At 61.5% G+C, this 16,737-nt stretch overlaps 2 protein-coding genes across 2 annotated transcripts; both read right to left on the bottom strand.

Moving 5' to 3' along the window:
• Positions 1-743: 743 nt before the first annotated feature.
• On the bottom strand, positions 744-3,915 carry LOC128898976 (keratin, type I cytoskeletal 16-like). The gene is made up of 8 exons (XM_054176806.1): positions 3,454-3,915; positions 2,707-2,789; positions 2,452-2,608; positions 2,150-2,311; positions 1,857-1,982; positions 1,430-1,656; positions 1,211-1,290; positions 744-876 (listed from the first exon to the last, which is right to left on the bottom strand). Exons 1-8 carry the CDS (start codon positions 3,913-3,915, stop codon positions 857-859), a joined length of 1,317 nt encoding a protein of 438 aa, XP_054032781.1. The 3' UTR covers positions 744-856.
• Positions 3,916-7,125: 3,210 nt separating this feature from the next.
• Positions 7,126-12,232, bottom strand: LOC104298177 (keratin, type I cytoskeletal 10). The gene is made up of 9 exons (XM_054176737.1): positions 11,450-12,232; positions 10,864-10,946; positions 10,304-10,460; positions 9,421-9,582; positions 9,003-9,128; positions 8,587-8,813; positions 7,837-7,961; positions 7,510-7,782; positions 7,126-7,151 (listed from the first exon to the last, which is right to left on the bottom strand). The coding sequence occupies exons 1-9, from the start codon at positions 12,230-12,232 to the stop codon at positions 7,126-7,128; spliced, it is 1,962 nt and encodes a 653-aa protein (XP_054032712.1).
• Positions 12,233-16,737: the final 4,505 nt, after the last annotated feature.

The following is a 16,737-nucleotide window of genomic DNA, read 5'->3' as shown; positions in this document are numbered from 1 at the left end:
TCTCAGCTGAGCTTCCTGACAGCAGCCTGAGCGCTCAGAGGGGACAAATGCTCCATGTCAGGGACCCCCCAGGCTCTGGAGCAGCCTGCCCAGAGTCAGCCCTGTGAGGAGCTGAGCCAAGGGAAGAGTCCCAGCCTCAGGGGAGCCAGGGCAGTGGCACTGAGCAGCTCAGTGCAGGGACAGTGAGAGGCTGCAGAGAGCTTTCTTCTCCTTTCACCCTCATCACAGAATCCCAGAACGGCTCAGGGCAGAAGGAGCTCAGAGCTCAGCTGCTCCAACCTCCCCTCCATGCCCAGGGACAGCTCTCAGCTGGACTCAGCTGCTCAGGGCCTCATCCAGCCTGGCCTTCAACACCCCCAGGCAGGAGGCAGCCACAGCCTCCCTGGGCAGCCTGTGCCAGAGGCTCAGCAGCCTCACACTGAGCAACTTCTGCCTCAGCTCCAAACCATTCTCCTTTCAGTCACTGATACTCTCTCAGCAAAGTCTCCATCTCCCTAGTGCAGAGCAGGCTGTGCTGAGCCCAGGAGAGGATGGACAGCCTGGAGCCCAGGAGAGGCTGTGCCTGGCTGGGTGCCTTGGCTGGCAGAGGAAAGCTCTCAGACACTGCTTTGGTTTGCATTGCAGAGGGAAGGTTTATTGAGGCAGCAGCAGAGGAGCCCTTAGGAAGCCTTGCTCCAAGTCAAGCTGAGTGCAAGCAGCTTTGCAGCGTGGCAGAGGGGTGAGGAGGCAGCAGGCCAGGCTCTGCTCCAGCTCCTTGCCCTGGCAGCAGCTGTGCTGCAGTTGGGTTGGGTTCAGCCTGTCCTGGGCTGTGGGCAGGGGCTCTGGGCTGGAGGGTGGCAGCAGCGTGGCTCTGGCTCTAGCACACTCGTGACTGTCCTGTGGGGAGAGACAAAGCATGGCCCTGGGGGACCTCTGAGCCCCCCTGCTGCCCCCAGCTGCTCCCCCAGGCAGGGCCAGCAGGAGGGCTCCAAGCCCTGCAGTGCTGAAGGCACTTCCTCAGAGCTGTGAGCCCTGCAAAGTTCTTCTGCTGGAGCTCAGACTCAGGCAGAGGGCAGGGCAGAGTCTGCTGTGCTTTAAGCCATGACACTCAGCAAGGTTCTCTCCCTCCTGGGCTGCTGGAGTCTTGCCCAGCCCACACCACAAACCCATCCCCGGGGCCGGGGCAGCTGTGATCCCCTCCTAACCACATCCTTCCCCAGTGCTGCCTTACCTGCCAGCTCTGCACTCTGGGAGTGAGAGTAGTAAGAGGAAGAAAATGCCTGGGAGGATTTCCCAGCTCCCTGGGAAGCACTGCAAAAGGAGAGGAATTAATCCAGAGGGGAGCTGCAGGCAGGGGACAGCCAGTGGCAGCCAGGGGTGGGTGGGCAGGGGCTGTGCTGGCAGCCAACACAGGAGGCTGCTGTGCATCCCCCCCCAGTGCAACACCTACACGATGTCCTGCTGGCCCTCCTGCAGCAGTGCCCTGTACTGGGCGATCTCCTGCTCCAGCCGGGTCTTGATGCCCAGCAGCATCTTGTACTCCTGGTTCTGGCTCTCCATCTCGCAGCGGATGCTGGCCAGCTCCTCCTCCAGCGAGTTAATCTGGCCCTGGATCTGCTGCAGCAGGCAGCCGTAGCGAGATTCGGCTTCTGCCAAGGAGCTCTCCAGGGAACTTTTCTGCGGGCGGAGGAGCAGGAGGTGAGCGGCAGAGCTCGGCCCGGCCCTGCCCGCCCCCGGGAGGGGGCCCCCGGCCCCCGCGCACCGGCCCCCGGCCCCCCGCGCACCGGCCCCCGGCCCCCCGCGCACCGGCCCCCGGCCCCCGCGCACCGGCCCCCGGCCCCCCGCGCACCGGCCCCCGCGCACCGGCCCCCGCGCACCGTGCTGAGCTGTGCCTGCAGCTCGATCTCCAGGTTCTGCATCTCTCGCCTCAGCTCCGTCAGCTGCTGGCTGCTGCTCTGGATGTCCTGGCTGCTGGAGGTGACCTGGCGATTGACCTCCTCGATCTGCAGAGCGCAGCCCCGGCGTCAGGGAGGAGCAGCTTGCAGCCCTGTGCTGCGCAGGAGGGCTGCAGGGGAGCAGCCTCCTCGGCTCAGCCCAAGGCTCTGCCTGCCCAGGGCCAGGCTCTGGGGCTCCCCAGGGCAGGGCCCTTGCTGTGTGTGGTGCTTCTCACCTTGACCTCGTACCACTGCTCCACCTCCCTGCGGTTCTTCTCGATGATCTGCTCGTATTCATTCCTCAGGTCGTTCAGGATCTTGGTCAAGTCTTCTCCCGGGGCAGCATTGACCTCCACACTCACATCCCCCCCAGTCTGGGCCTGCAGCTGGCTCATTTCCTGCAGAGAGAGCAGATGGAGCAGGGCTCAGCACCGGGGCCGGGAGCAGGGGGCCAAGCCACGGCAGTTTGGTGTCACAAGGCTGAGCTGAGTCCTGTGGGGCTTTGGAAGGGGTCAGGGGACCATGCCTAGGGTCCTACCTCCTCGTGGTTTCTCTTGAGAGCAATCAGCTCATCCTTCAGGGACTCCAGCTCAGACTCCAGGGAAGATCTAACCAGAGTCAGATCATCCAGGAGGTTTCTCAAGCCGTTGATGTCAGCCTCCACAGTCTGCCTGATGACCAACTCGTTCTCATACCTGCAGGGGAAGGAGGTGGTGATGGTCCCAGGCCACAGCCCCAGTGCAACCAGGACACTCCCCAGAGGCAGCCCTGCAGGGCTCCCAGGGGCACTCACTTCATCCTGAAGTCCTCAGCTGTCATCTTGCTGTTGTCAATGTCCAGCAGCAGCCTGTTGTTGTCCACGGAGGCAGCAATGATCTGCAGAGGAGGAGGTTGGAGAGGAGTTTGTGCTCCAGAAGCAAGGGCAGGAGGAAAGGAGACCCAAAGCTTTGGCAGGGCCTCACTGAGGCTCTTGGAATTGCTTCCTGCAGGGCCATGGCAGAGGCTAAAGCTCCAAGGAGACCTGGGCTGTCTCAGACCATCCTCCTACAGCCCCACTCTGGGCTTCTCTGTCTTGACTTAGAGTCTTCTCCATGTGTCCCAAGGAACAGATTCAGCCCTTTGTGATCTGCTGCTTCCCCCTCTGCTCCCTTTTCTTGGTACCAGTGTAAGGTGCAGAGGTGAAGGGAGGGCAGATGGAGCACTCCAGGGGCTGGGGAGCAGGTGGGGTGGGAGAGCACAGGAGCCTGCTTTGGAGCCCCTGGGCAAGGTGGGATTGCAGATCCAGGCACCGTGCCTGGGCCCGCTGGAGCTCTGCCTCACCTGGGGCTGTGCCCCCAGGGAATGTCCCTTCCTCTTGTGGGGTGCTGAGGGTTTGCTCACCCACGGGGTGGGAGGCTCAGCTCAGCAGCTTTCGGTGCCACCACTGAGGCTGCCCAGGAGCCTCCTGCCAGCCCCTCAGAGCCGGCGCCCGAGGGCAGGAGGAAGCCCTCGGGAAGGCGAAGCAGCAGGGACGGAGCCCCCTCAGCTGGGGCTGTCCTACCTGGTTCTGGAGCTGCTCGATGGCCTGGTAGTAGGGGCTGTAGTCCTTGGCAGCAGCAGGAGCTTGCTTCCTGTACCACTCGCGGATGTGCAGCTCCAGCTGCGCGTTCTCCTCCTCCAGCCGCCGCACCTTGTCCAGGTAGGAGGCCAGGCGGTCGTTGAGGTTCTGCATGGTGACCTTCTCGTTGCCACTCAGCAGCATGTCCCCCCCCACCCCGAAGCCTGCTGCCATGCCCCCCCCGAAGCCCGCTGCCATGCCCCCGCAGAAGCCTCCTGCCGTGCTGCCGGCGCTCATGCCGCCTCCGTAGCCCATGCCGCCTGCCGCCCCCCCGGAGCTGCCCCCTCCGTAGCAGGAGGCGGCGTAGCGCCGGCAGGACACCGAGGAGCTCCTGCCGCCGCCGCCACAGGCCCCTCCGCCGCTCCTGTAGGAGGTGCTGGATGTTCTCTTGATGCTGCAGCTCATGGTGGAAGCGATCAGAGCCCCAGGTGCAAGTCCCCTGCTCAGCTGTAGGCACCAAGCGGACTGCAGGCTCTGTCCTCGCCGGTGGCTTTTATGCTGTGCGGGGTGGGTGAGGGTGGGAGGGAGCTCAGCTTCCCATGGAGGCTGCCAGCCCTGCAGCTGCTGCCAAGAGGGATGTGCTCAGGGGGTTGTGTCTGAGGCAGGCAGAGCATTACCCCTGTGCTCAGGTATGCGGCAGGCACCGTCACCGGCTGGGGGTGGCTGTGTTGGGCATTGTGGGGATCGTGTCCCAGCTCCCAGCGCTGTGTATCTGACAACACATCGCTGGTAACAGCAGCTAATGAAGGCTCCTCCCTGGCTGGCTCCTTGTCTCCTGCGTGGCGAAACTCAGCGGTTCAGCTTTTGTCTTCCCGCGGCGATCACAGACAATGATTAGCAGCCCTGCAGCCTCCAGCCCTCTGCTTTCGCTCAGCTGCTCCGGCTGCACCTGGGCTGCTCAGAAACCTGCCCTCAGCTACTGACAACGAAACTGCTGCCCCTGCTCTGTTGGGGGAGAGAGCCTGGCGCTGACTCCCTCCTCTCTTGTCCCTGCTCATGCTGGGGCAGGCAGCTGGGGCTGAACCTCTCCTGGGCAGGCAGGATGGAGGCTGCAGTTGTCTCCCTCAGTGAGGTCGAGTGGCTGCAGCAGAGTCTTGCAAGGGCAGACACAGAAAACCTTTTCCTATCGAAGGTCCTGCAGCTGGGTCAGGCCAAGCCCAGCACAGACCCAGGCTGGGTGCAGAGGGCTGAGAGCAGCTCTGGAGAAAGAGCCCTGGGGGTGCTGGGTGCTGAGCAGCTCCCCAGGAGCCAGCAGTGCCTCCTGCAGCCCTCAGGCAGCTGGGTGCTGGGCTGCAGCCAGAGCAGGGTGGGCAGAGGGCAGCAGAGGGGATCCTGCCCCTGGGCTCTGCTCTGCTCAGACCTCACCTCCAATCCTGCCTCCAGCTCTGCTGTCCCCAGCAGGAAGGCTGAAGAGAGACTTTTGCTGAGGGGGTCTGGAGCCAGGCCCAGGGGGAATGGTTTGGAATTGAGGCAGAAGCTGCTCAGTGTGAGGCTGCTGAGGCTCTGGCCCAGGCTGCCCAGGGAGGCTGCGGCTGCCTCTTGCTTGGGGGTGTTCAGGGCCAGGCTGGATGAGGCCCTGAGGGTGAGAGATGTCCCTGGGCATGGAGGGGAGGTTGGAGCAGTTGAGCTCTGAGCTCCTTCCCCCCTGAGCCAGCCCAGGGTTCTGTGAACCACTGATTGCATTTCATTGCTGGGAGCTGAGAGGGGAGGTGGTTGAGCTTCCCTCCTCCCATAACCCAAAGGCCATCTCTGCAAACAGCTCTGGGCTTACACAGAGCCATAAAAACTCAGCTAGGGGAAGAACTCCAGTGGCAGAGATTAGATCTGAGGAGATGTCCTCATTGCAGGCACTTGGCTCTGCCCACCCCCAGGGAGTCTCTTGCAACACGAAGGGAGGCAGAAACCACTGAGTATTTCTTTCCACTGCCTGTGCAAGGGGAGCTGCTCTGAGCTGCTTTTTCCACCTTTGCTCCTGTGAGACTGAGCCCAGAGCTGGGCTCCTGCCCCTGCTTTAAATACTGGCCCTGGAGCTGCTGGTGCAAGGGACCCACGAGGAGCTGGTGGCTCCTGCTGTGAGCTGCCACCTCCAGATCAGCTTACCCAGAGTGTGGGGGCACTCATTCCAGCTGGAGGGGGTTAGGAAGGGCTTCCTTGCTACAGAAGAAGAAGCAGGACCTTGGAGCAGCCTTCCAGGACCTGAAGGGCTACAAGAAGGCTGCAGAGGGACAGTTCCCAAAGGCCTGCAGGGACAGGAGCAGGGGCAATGGTTTGAGATGAGAGCAGAGCTGATGTGAGGAGCAAGTCCTGCACCTGCCAGCTGTGGAAGGCCCAAGGCTGCTCTTGGTGTCAGCATATTGTGGAATCAGAGAATCAATCAGGTTGGAAGAGACCTCAGAGATCATCAAGTCCAAGCTGTCACCCAGCACCTCCTGACAGCTAAACCATGGCTCCAAGTGCCACATCCAATCCCCTCTTGAACACCTCCAGGGGTGGGGACTCCACCACCTCCCTGGGCAGCACATCCCAGTGGCCAACAACTCTCTCTGGGAAGAACTTTCTCCTCACCTCCACCCTAAACGTCCCCTGGCACAGCTTGAGACTGTGTCCTCTTGTTCTGGGGCTGGGTGCCTGGGAGAAGAGCCCAACCCCCACCTGGCTCCAACCTCCTTTCAGGGAGCTGTAGAGAGCAAGAAGGTCTCCCCTGAGCCTCCTCCAGGCTAAGCAACCCCAGCTCCCTCAGCCTCTCTTCAGGGCTGTGCTCCAGACCCCTCCCCAGCCTCACAGGGAGCTTTGGGGGGATCCTGTGAACGGTTTCCTCTGGACTCCTCTTTCTTGCCTGTCCCACACCAGCTCCCCAGTTTGTGCACTCCCACTTTCAGCCTCTGAGTGTCAGCTCAGTTGCTGGGAATCACACCTGGAACACTGCTCTGCTCTCACAGCCACCCCTGCCTCCTGGTGCCAGCACTCATCTGGTGCCAGCACTCATCTGGTGCCAGCTTTATTCCATCCCCACGGTGCTGAGCTGCTGCAGTCTGCTCTGGGCCAGCATTCACCCAGGCTGGAGCCTGGAGCCCAGCTCCACAGCAGTGCCTGGCTCAGGACTGACAGCAGAGGCACAGCCCAGGCTGCTCCAAGAGGATCAGGATCTGGCCTGGGTGCTCAGGAGCTGTGCCCTCACTCTGAGTTTCATTCCCAGCTCTCCTAAGGGATCATCTCCTTCTCTGCCTGAGGCCCAGGCTGCCATGGCTCTGAATTGTCTGCCTGCTTACAGCTGGAGAATGGAAGGAAAGCTCCACACAGGGCTCTGGTTGCATCAGACAGAAGTGAAGTTTTATTAGAGACATTTTCCTGACACAGAAGCAGCCAAGAAGCAAAGAGTTTGAATCTCTGGAGCAAGGGCCCCGGGTGCCGGTGATTGAAGCCCCAAAGCATCCCACAGTGTGCATGGCAGGGGGGCAGGAGCCCTTCTGAGCAGCTCAGCAGGGCATGGCTGGGCAGATGGCATCAAGAGCATTGCAGAGTGGTGAAGAGCAACTTCCTCAGGAGCAGGGCCAGGGGCAAGGCTTTGGGCCAGGCTCTCTCTGACAGGCTCTGCAGGGGCCTCCAGCTGTGCTCCTAGTCGAAAGCTCTCCTTCCACAGCCTGCTTAGAGACAAAGCAAACCTTGGCTGCCCCTGCAGTGCCACCAAGGCCCTGAGGCCCCAGGACCTGCAGGGAGCAAGGGAGCTGCTCCAGGGCTCCCTGAGCATCCCTCAAGTACCAAGGGAAACTTCAGGCTGGTTTAGGCAGAGCTGTTTGTGAGGCTCTGCAGGGTGAGAGGAGGAAGAAACCAGCAGAGGGCTGAGCCCATGGCTGGCTGCCAGCTGGGCTGGCTCCAGGGGCAGTGCCTGAGCTGAGCTGAGCTGAGCTGAGCTCTGCTTGCTCCAGGAGGGGAGGCTCATGGTGTGGAAGTGATTGGGGATGGGGTGGAGACAGCAGGGATCTGTGCAACAGTTCTCACCTTGGCTTTCACCACCACTCCTGCAGGACTGGGACTGGGAGGATGATGAATAGGAGTGGGAGCTGCTGATGCCTCCTGAGATCCTTCCTCCTCCTCCTCCTCCGATGTTACCACATCCACCACCACTTCCCCCTCCAATTCCTCCACTTCCCCCTCCAATTCCTCCACCTCCTCCTCCCATTCCTCCTCCTCCCATTCCTCCTCCTCCCATTCCTCCACTGCTTCCTCCTCCCATTCCTCCTCCTATTCCACTGCCAGAGGAAATGCCACCACCTCCATGGCCACCACTTATGCCACCACCTCCATGGCCACCACTTATGCCACCACCTCCATAGCCACCACTCATGCCACCACCTCCTCCTAGTCTTCCTCCTCCTCCAGAAGTGTATCCACCACCTCTACCACCTCCCATGCCCCCTCCTATGCCTCCTCCCGAGCCTCCTGATGGCATCCTGCAAAGAGAGAGAGAGAACAGAAGTTACTGAGCTGCCCTCCTGCTCTCAGCAGGCTCTGCCCCGAGCCCTGCGCTGCTCTTGGCTCTGATTCTGCTGCTCAGAGCCCAGCACAGGCAGCAGGCAGCTGATGGAGCATCAGGAGCCAACCCTTCCAGCTGGAGCTTGAATGCAGGAGGTTTTGCTTCCCCCCTCCTGCTCAGGTAGCTCTAGCAGGACCTGGCACAGCTGCCCTCAGCTGCAGAGGCAGCCAGGGGAGCCTGGGCTGTGCTCTCAGGTGCCTGGCAAGCAGCAGCAGGCTCCCTGCAGCTTCCCTGCAGGTTCAGATTGCTGCAAGAGGCTTTCAGGAGGTTTGGAACCCTCTGATCCCTTCCCTGCCTGCAGCCTCCCTGCTGTTTGCTGGAGCCAGGTGGAGCTGGGCTCTGTGTGAGGCTTTCCCTGCCCAGAGCAGCAGCTCAGGGATCCTGCACGGAGCTTCCTTCACCTGGCTCCCACCTGGGCTGCCAACGAGTGTGGGGAGCCCGAGCCCCGGGGGGCTGAGCCTGCTCTGCACACCTCGACTGCTGGTGTCTGGGACCCCTGCACCCCTGGAGCCACACAAGGCTGCGTCCTTTGGGTCACCTACACGAGGTCCTGCTGCCCTTCCTCCAGCAGTGCCCTGTACTGGGCGATCTCCTGCTCCAGCCGGGTCTTGATGCCCAGCAGCATCTTGTACTCCTCGTTCTGGCTCTCCATCTCGCAGCGGATGCTGGCCAGCTCCTCCTCCAGGGGGCCGATCATGCCCTGGATCTGCTGCAGCTGCATGTTGTAGCGCCGCTCTGTGTCGTCCAGGTTGGACTGCAGGGAATCTATCTGCAGGGGGAGAGCAAAGCAGCAGCTGGGTGGGACCGCGGCTGGGACTGGAGACAAGAGGGAGGTCCTCACAAGCCACAACAGAGCATCTTTGAGGGTGAGTAACCCAGCAGCAGCTGGGTGCTTGCAGGGTGCCACCAGCCTGTGCCTCTGGCGGCAGAGGGGAAGCAGGACACCCCCTGGGCTCACCATGCTGAGCTGAGACTGCAGCTCGATCTCCAGGCTCTGGTATTCCCGTCGCAGCTCAGAGATCTGCTGGTTGCTGGATTGGATCTCCTGGCCGCTGGAGTGCACTTGTTGGTTAACCTCTTCCATCTGCAAGCATCACACACAGCAGGGGGGTGGGTTTGGTGGGAAGAGGAGGTTGTGGGGGCAGCATAAGAGCCCTGAGCAAGCAGTGGAGCACAGGAGGCGTGAGGTGGGCTGGCAGCTGCCCCCTCGGTGTCCTCCTCGCTGCCGGGACGCAGATTCCCTGAGCTTCGCCACAAACCTTAGGTCCTCCTCCGCTGCCCCAAGGCACTTAATGGCCCTTCAGACAAGAGGAGGCCACTTGCCTGCCCTCTGCAGCCCTCTGGAGAGGTGCAGTGGCCAGGCCCCGGTGCCTTACCTTGGTCTCGTACCAGCTCTCCACCTCCTTGCGGTTGTTCTCGATCAGCCTCTCGTACTCGCAGCGCATCTCGTTCAGCTTCTCCATCAGGTTAATGCCAGGGGTGGCATTGACCTCCACGCTGACATCCCCCCCAGACTGGGTCTGCAGGCCCTGCATCTCCTGGGAAACAACCCAAAAACCCCAGGGGTGAGGGGGGGAGAAGCTTTGAACTCCTCTGCTAAGGGCACAGGCTGAGGGAGCTGGGGCTGTGCAGCCTGGAGGGGAGAAGGCTCCAGGGGGAGCTCAGAGCTGCTGCCAGGAGCTGAAGGGATCCTGCAGGAAGGCTGCAGAGAGACTTTTGCTGAGGGGGTCTGGAGACAGGCCCGGGGGAAGGGTTTGGAGCTGAGGCAGAGCAGGGTTAGAGTGGAGCTGAGGAAGAAGTTCTTCAGTTTGAAGGTGCTGAGGCTCTGGCCCAGGCTGCCCAGGGAGGCTGTGGCTGCCTCCTGCCTGGGAGTGCTCCAGGCCAGGCTGGATGAGGCCCTGAGCAGCTGAGTGCAGCTGAGAGGTGTCCCTGGGCATGGAGGGGAGGTTGGAGCAGCTGAGCTCTGAGCTCCCTTCCCCCCTGAGCCACTCTGGGATTCTATCAAGGAGGGAACACAAATCCTGACACAGCTCCTGCAAAGGATCCTCCTCTGCATGAGAGGGAACAATCCTGCCATTCCTAAGGCACAGCCAGGCTGGGTCAAGGTGGGGGATCAAAGCCAGGCTGGGGCAGGGGGGGATCAAAGCCAGGCTGGGGCAGGGGGGGATCAAAGCCAGGAGCCAGATTCTGGGCACCGCTTGTAGAACTCCACAGGCAGTGGAGTGCTGAGGTGTCCTGAGGCAGCAGTGTGGAGCTCACCTCTTCATGGTTCTTCCTGAGGTAGATCAGTTCCTCTTTCAGGGACTCAAACTGGGTCTCCAGGTCAGACCTGGCCAGGGTGAGCTGGTCCAGCAGTGGCCGCAGGCCGTTGATGTCGCTGGCCACGCTCTGGTGCAGGCTGTACTCAGTCTCATACCTGGGGGCAGACAAGGAGGGACAGTGCTGCCACACCTCTGTGCCTGCTCTCTCCTGAGCACTTCCAACCAGCACAGCTCTGGGCTCCAGTCCCATTGCTCAGTGCTGATTCTCCTCCTGTCCCCGGGAGGTTGGTTTGGTTCCAGTGGAATTTCCCTCTGGGAGGTTTAGGTGGTGAGAAATCTCCATGCAGGGGTGGGGAGGCTCAGAAGGTAACCTTCAGATGGCTGAAGGCCTTCAAGAGCTGCCTGGGAAAGCTAATAATGAAAGCAACCAAACAGCCACCCTCGGAAGGCCCTTCCCAGCAGCTGCCTCCTGTCCCCGGCCCCACAGGGGCTGGCTGGCAGTAGGAGCTGCTGGGGGCAGTGGGGACACCAGGTGGAACGAGGGAGGGAGAGACTCACTTCAGCCTGAAGTCATCCACAGTCATTCTGGTGTTGTCAATGTCGAGGAGGATCTTGTTCAGGTCCACATTTGCACCAACAATCTGGAAAGCAGAGGGCAAAAGTTCTTTGGTCAGGGCTGGCAGAGAGAGAGGGAGGGAAGCCCTCTGCAGAAACCCCTCTCAGGATGCCCACATGGCAGTGCCAGGTGCTGCAGGAGCTGGAGGGGAGCACTCAGAGCACCTTGGGGGAAAGAGTAACTGCAAGCCCTGCTGAGATTCCAGGCAGAGTGGGGAAGCAAAGCTCCTGCCAAGCACACACAGCCAAGCCTCTGCAGGAGGTGCAGGGCCAGGGGGTGCCCGGGGGGCAGAGGCAGCCCCACAGCGCTTTGGGCCCTGCTGCGCACCCCCAAACGAAGCCACCGAGGGGGCCACAGCAGCGGCAGGCGGGCAAGCACTGCTCGGATCCGCTGCTCAGGAGGGCGAGGGGCAGGAGAGCCCTGCTGGGGGCACGGCAGCCGGAGCCCCGCGCCAGGCACTGCTGTCCCGGCCAGCCGCAGGGGGCAGTGCCGGCGAGCAGCTGCTCCCCGCGGGCAGGGGGCTCCTACCTGGCTCTGCAGCTCCTCGATGGTGCTGTAGTACTGGCTGTAGTCCCTGGCAGCCGTGGGGCCGTGGTTCTTGTACCACTCCCGGATCAGCTGCTCCAGCTGAGCGTTGTCGTCCTCCAGCCGCCGCACCTTGTCCAGGTAGGAGGCCAGGCGGTCGTTGAGGTTCTGCATGGTCAGCTTCTCGTTGGTGGAGAGCAGGCCCCCGTCTTCAAAGCCCCCAAAGCCACCTCCACCATAGCTGCCACCACCATAGCCTCCACCACCGAAGCCGCCGCCGCCAAAGCCGCCGCCGCCGCCGCCGCTCCCAAAGCCGCTGAATCCACCTCCGCTGTAGCCACCAAAGTGGTTCCCTCCACCGAGGCCAGATCCATAACCACCTCCTATGCTGGATCCAAACCCACCCCCGCCTGACCCGAAGCCTCCTCCCACGCTGCCACAGCTCATCCCTCCTCCGTAGCTGCCGCCGCTCATCCTCCCCCCGTAGCTGCCGCGGCTGATCCTGCCACAGCTGCCGCTGCTGAAGCCTCCTCCGTAGCTGCTCCTGGAAACTCCTCCACCAAAGCTTCTCCCAGAGAAGCCTCCCCCTCCCCCAGAGGAGGTGTATCTCCTGCTGGACACGGAGGAGTACCCACGAGAGCTACGTAACCCGCCACCTCCGCCGCCACCACCGCCGCCACCGCTGCCGCCGCCACCGCCGCCACCTCCACCGCCACCGCCGCTCCTGTCACTGCCTCCACAGCCAATCCTGCTGCTGCTGCTCAAGGACTTGGTGCCACAGCTCATGGTGGCAGCAGGAGAGAGTCAGACCACAGCCCCAAGTGTAGGTGCACAGCCCTGATAAGAGTCAGGACTGCAAGCTGTCACCCCCAGCCGGCTCTCTTTATACCTCTGGCCGTGGGTGTCACCACCAGGGAGTTTCCTTCTCCCAGGGCATTTACCAACCTCCTTGTTTGTGCCAAGAATAATTTGCTGAACACTATTTTTGTGCTGCTATCTCAGGCAATCGAGCCCCCTGCTGCCTTGTGGGGCTGGGCTAAGGCTGTCTCTTGGCCTTCTGCTCTGGGCAGAGACTCTTGAGGCAGGACCCTGCTGAAGCTGCTGCTGGGGTAGTGTGGAGCTGATGCAATTCCTTCATTCTCTCCATTCTTCCCTAAAACCCCCAGGATGAGCCCAGAATCTCTCACCTTTATTTCTCATCTTTGCTCCTTCCCTCATGAACCTCCTCTCTGGGCCGTGGGGTTTGGAGCTGCTCTTTGCAGACTGTTCCCTTTTGCTCCTTCACACTTCAGGCATTTAAGGTCTCCTACACTGCTCGGCCTCCTCTTTCCATGAGGCTGCTGGAGCACTGCAAGAGGCTGCCCAGGGAGGGAGGTGAGAGCCCAGCCCTGGAGACAGCCAAGGTCAGGCTGGACAAGGCTCTAGTGGAGGATGTCCCTGCTGCCTGCAGGGGGCTGGGCTGGGTGCCCTTTGGAGGTCCCTTCCAACCCAACCCATCCTTGATGCTGTGATTCTCACACCTGAGAGTGCCAGAGGTTGGTTAGCAGAAGTGGAGAAGTTGTTTAGTTGCCCAGCTCTGGACCTCTGCCCCTGCCTAGAGAGGGATCTCCTTCAGCCCTGAGCCTGCCCCAGGCACTGCTGTGGGGTTCTGCCCTCAAAACCCAAATCCTTCTGTTGTGAGGAGAGGGCCAGGGCAGCCCCTGGGGAGTGGAGGCCTGGAAATCACAGAGGGGAGGATAAAAGCCCCAAGCAGGGCATTTTCCTTGCCCCAAGAGCTGTGGGTCTGGGGCAGCAGGGAGATGAAGGCTATTTGAATTGCATTATCAAGTCAAGGGTGGCACAGGTAGCAGCTGCCTTGGTGCAGCCCTGCCAAGGGCTGTGTGGGAAGCTGCCCTGTGGTTTAATAGGAAAGTTCTCATCCTGCCTCTTGTCCCTGGCTCATAAAGCAGAGGTGATAGAGACATCATCTGCTCTGCTCTCCCTGCAGGCAGCCTCCAGCCTCTGCAACAGCCTCCTGAGAGGAAACCTCCAACACTTTTGATGCAGCTCAGCTGGAAGCAGACTGCTGAGACCCCAGGAGCCTTCACACCACTCCTGAGGGCTTGCCCTGGCACCCAGCAGCTTTGCCCAAGAGGGATCTGGGAGGGTTTCCATCCTCAGCCCTCAGCTTGGTGCTGAAGCAGAGCCTGAGGACACAGCTTCATGTCCTGAGCAGCCTGCAGGAGCCTGGGACTGGGCAGTGCCCAGGGGCTCCAAGGCCATGGGGCTGTGGTGCTGAGGGAAGTGGTTTGGTGGTGACCTGGCAGGGCTGGGGGAAGGCTCAAACCAAAATGATTCTGTGGCTCCATGACTGTGGGACTGTGGTTCCCAGGGCACTGTCACCTGCCAGCCCAAGCTGCTGCTGTGGTGCTTGGAGCCCTCTGTGCCGGCTGCAGAGCAGGCTGGCAGCTCCTCAGCTCTCTGCTTGCCCCAGGAGCTTGCAGGAGAATTCTGCATCCTGGGTTTCAGTGCAGCAGAGGCTCTGCTCCTGCAGGCAAACAGCAGCAGAGGATCAGCCTTTGTGGTGCCCAGCTGGAGCCCAGGCTGCCCCAGTTTGCCTGGAGGTCCATTCCCCAGTGGCAGCTCTGTCCTGGGTCACTGAAGTGTGCCCCTGGCCTCCCCTCCTCGCTCTGGCTGCTGAGCCTCCAAGGCCTGCCAGGTGTTGATGGGATGTAGCAATCTGCCCTCAACCTGCAGCCAGCAACGGGGGCAGAGCTGAGGAGCTGCCCCTTGTTGGCTGCTCCTTGCCTCAGCACCTTCTGAAGGCCTTGCAGAGGGTGCTGCAGGGCAGCCCTCCCCTCCCAGGGGCCACCTGCACCTGGAGGTTGGTTGTGTGCTGCTGCTGCAGCCTCCTGTGCAGGATCCCCTTACAAACTGCCCCAGCTCCTGGTCCTTGTGGTGCTCACTTCGGGATCAGTTCACATCCCCTGACAGAAGCCAGGAGGATTCCTGTGCCTGGCCCTGGGCTGGTGCCAGGGTTGCTTTATTGCTGCTTATGCAACCTCTTGCCAAAGCTCCCTGATCTTATCTCGCTGCTGGAAGGTGATGAAAGCCTCCCAGAGGGGCTTGGTGATGTGATAATCTCTCCTTGATTCCCAGCTGGAGCATGGCAGTGTCACCTCAGCTCCATAAGCAGTTTCTGGGGTGCTGCAGGTGCTGCCCTGGCTGCTGGAAGGTGCAGCTTGGGTTTCCTTGCCGGTGGGGTCTGCCCCTGGGCCTGGGGAAGGTCATTTGGAGGCCCTGTGGCACAGATGCCACAGCAGCCAGGAGGGGAACCAGGTCCAGCCAGCACCTGCTGGGTGCCAGCCGCTGAGCCTTGCCCCTCATGAGCTCCTGGCTCTCCCAGGCCACTTCCCTCTGCAGCTCCAGCAGGGCTCTGGCCCCACAGGACCTGAGCTGTGGGTTCCTCACCCTCCTGGGGAGCTGCAAGCACTGAGCTCCCTCCTGGCACAGCTTCAGTTATTGATTAGTGACTGTTTCATAGTCCATTCATAAACTGTTGTGGATGTATCCATTTACATTGCTGGAATCACTGATTGCTAATTGCCTCTCCCCCAGCAGGGCAGAGCACAGGAGCAGCTTCTCCTTTTCCAGCTCACTGGGAGAGCCTCCAGAAGCTTCTCTGCCCTGCTGCTTTGCACTGGAGGTGCTGTGGCTGATGCCAGGGCTCCAATGGACAGAAGTACCTGCAGGGACCCAGCACATCCAGGACTTGCTCATCCCTGCCAGGTCAGTCAGGGGTGGTGCTGAGCTAGGTGCTGGGCACCACCACTGCTCCCAAACCAGAGCGCAGGGAGGAGGTTTCCCCCCGCAGGTCCCAGCAGCAGGCAGCCTGCAGAGGCTCTGAGTGTCCTGGCAGTGCCAGCTGCTCGCTGTGGAGCTCAGCACCTGCCACAGTCCCAGCCCAGCTGCCATTCCCTCTGCCTCCCTGCTGTTGTGCTGCTCCCAGCCAGGCCTCTCCGATGCCTGTCAGGGCAGTGCAGCTCAGCAGCGGGGCAGAGGCAAACCGAGAGCTGCCGCAGGGCTCAGCGGGGCTGGGAGGCTTCCAGAGCAGGCTGCAGCCCTCAGGGCTGACCTGGAGGGGATCTCTGCACCACAAAATGAGGACATTTGCCCTCAGTTCAGTGTCACTCTGCTGCTGTGCCCCAGGCAGGTGCTGGATTTGCTCTCTTGATCTCTCTCAGGACATCCTCCCAGCACAGGCTTTCTGGGGAGAGGTGAGGAGCTGCCCCCAGCCAGCAGCTTGCTCTTGGCTCCTGCTCCACCTGACAGCATCCAAGTGCAACCACAGCCATTCCCAGAGAGCTTTCCCCTGGGCCCAGCAGCAGGAAGGTCCTGCTGAGCTCTGCAGAAGAGGGACACAGGCTGCAGGGGCCCCCTGCATGGGCTCTGGGTGCCAGGGGGAAGGAGCAGGTCCTGCTGCCCTGAGCCTCAGCTGGGCCTGAGCAGCCCAGAGACCTGCTGCACAAGGAGTGAGATTCAGGGAATGTCACAGGGCAAGGTGGCTGAGCACCCCCTGAGCCAGGGCTGAGGAGTCAGAGCCTGGAGCTTCAGCCAGCCCAAGGGTGGTTACCCTGAGCCTGCCTCCAGCCCCTGGCCCCTGCTGCCTTCTCCATCCAGAGAGCTGTCAGCCAAAGAAGCCACCACTGCCAGGGGAGTGCCCAGGCAGCTGCCCCTGCCCCTCATGAGGGTGAAAAACCCCACTGGGAGGTTGCTGTGGGGCAGGTGGCTCTAGAAAGGTTTGCCCCTTCCCTTCCTGCCCCAGCACTGCAGGGGAGCAGCTGCTCAAACAGAGCCTGAGGAGCATTTGACAGCCACCAGGTACTGCTGGCTAAAAGAGACCTCAGCAGAGGCAGACAGGCAGAGGCAGTTGTGAAATGCCCTCTGTGTGCCCACTGCACAAACTCCTTGCTCTGGGAGCTCTGGAACCACCCCCCCCAGTGTGGGTGCTCCTGGCCTGGGGTTGTTCTGCAGCTCCTGTTCCAGCACACCCTGCAATTAGCTTCTCAGAGCCCTATCAGGAGCAGCAGATAAGCAGCCCCGTTGCAACAGGTTGTGCTCATAAAATTAAGGCTCATTCATTATGCTGATTAGTGCCTGACACAAGGCATGCAAACCAAAGCTCAGGGCTCTCCTGCCTGCTCTTCCCCCTCCTGGGGTCCTGCTCACAGCATCCCCTCGGCCTCAGGCACTGCAGGCTTTGTGCTCCTGCTTTGCCCCAGGGTTGGGGCTGTGGCTCTGCCCCTCCACAG

Source organism: Dryobates pubescens, chromosome 36, assembly GCF_014839835.1.
Source record: "Dryobates pubescens isolate bDryPub1 chromosome 36, bDryPub1.pri, whole genome shotgun sequence".
NCBI lineage: Eukaryota > Metazoa > Chordata > Aves > Piciformes > Picidae > Dryobates > Dryobates pubescens.
Note: the sequence above shows the minus strand (reverse complement) of the source record. Positions and strands in the feature narration are given on the sequence as shown.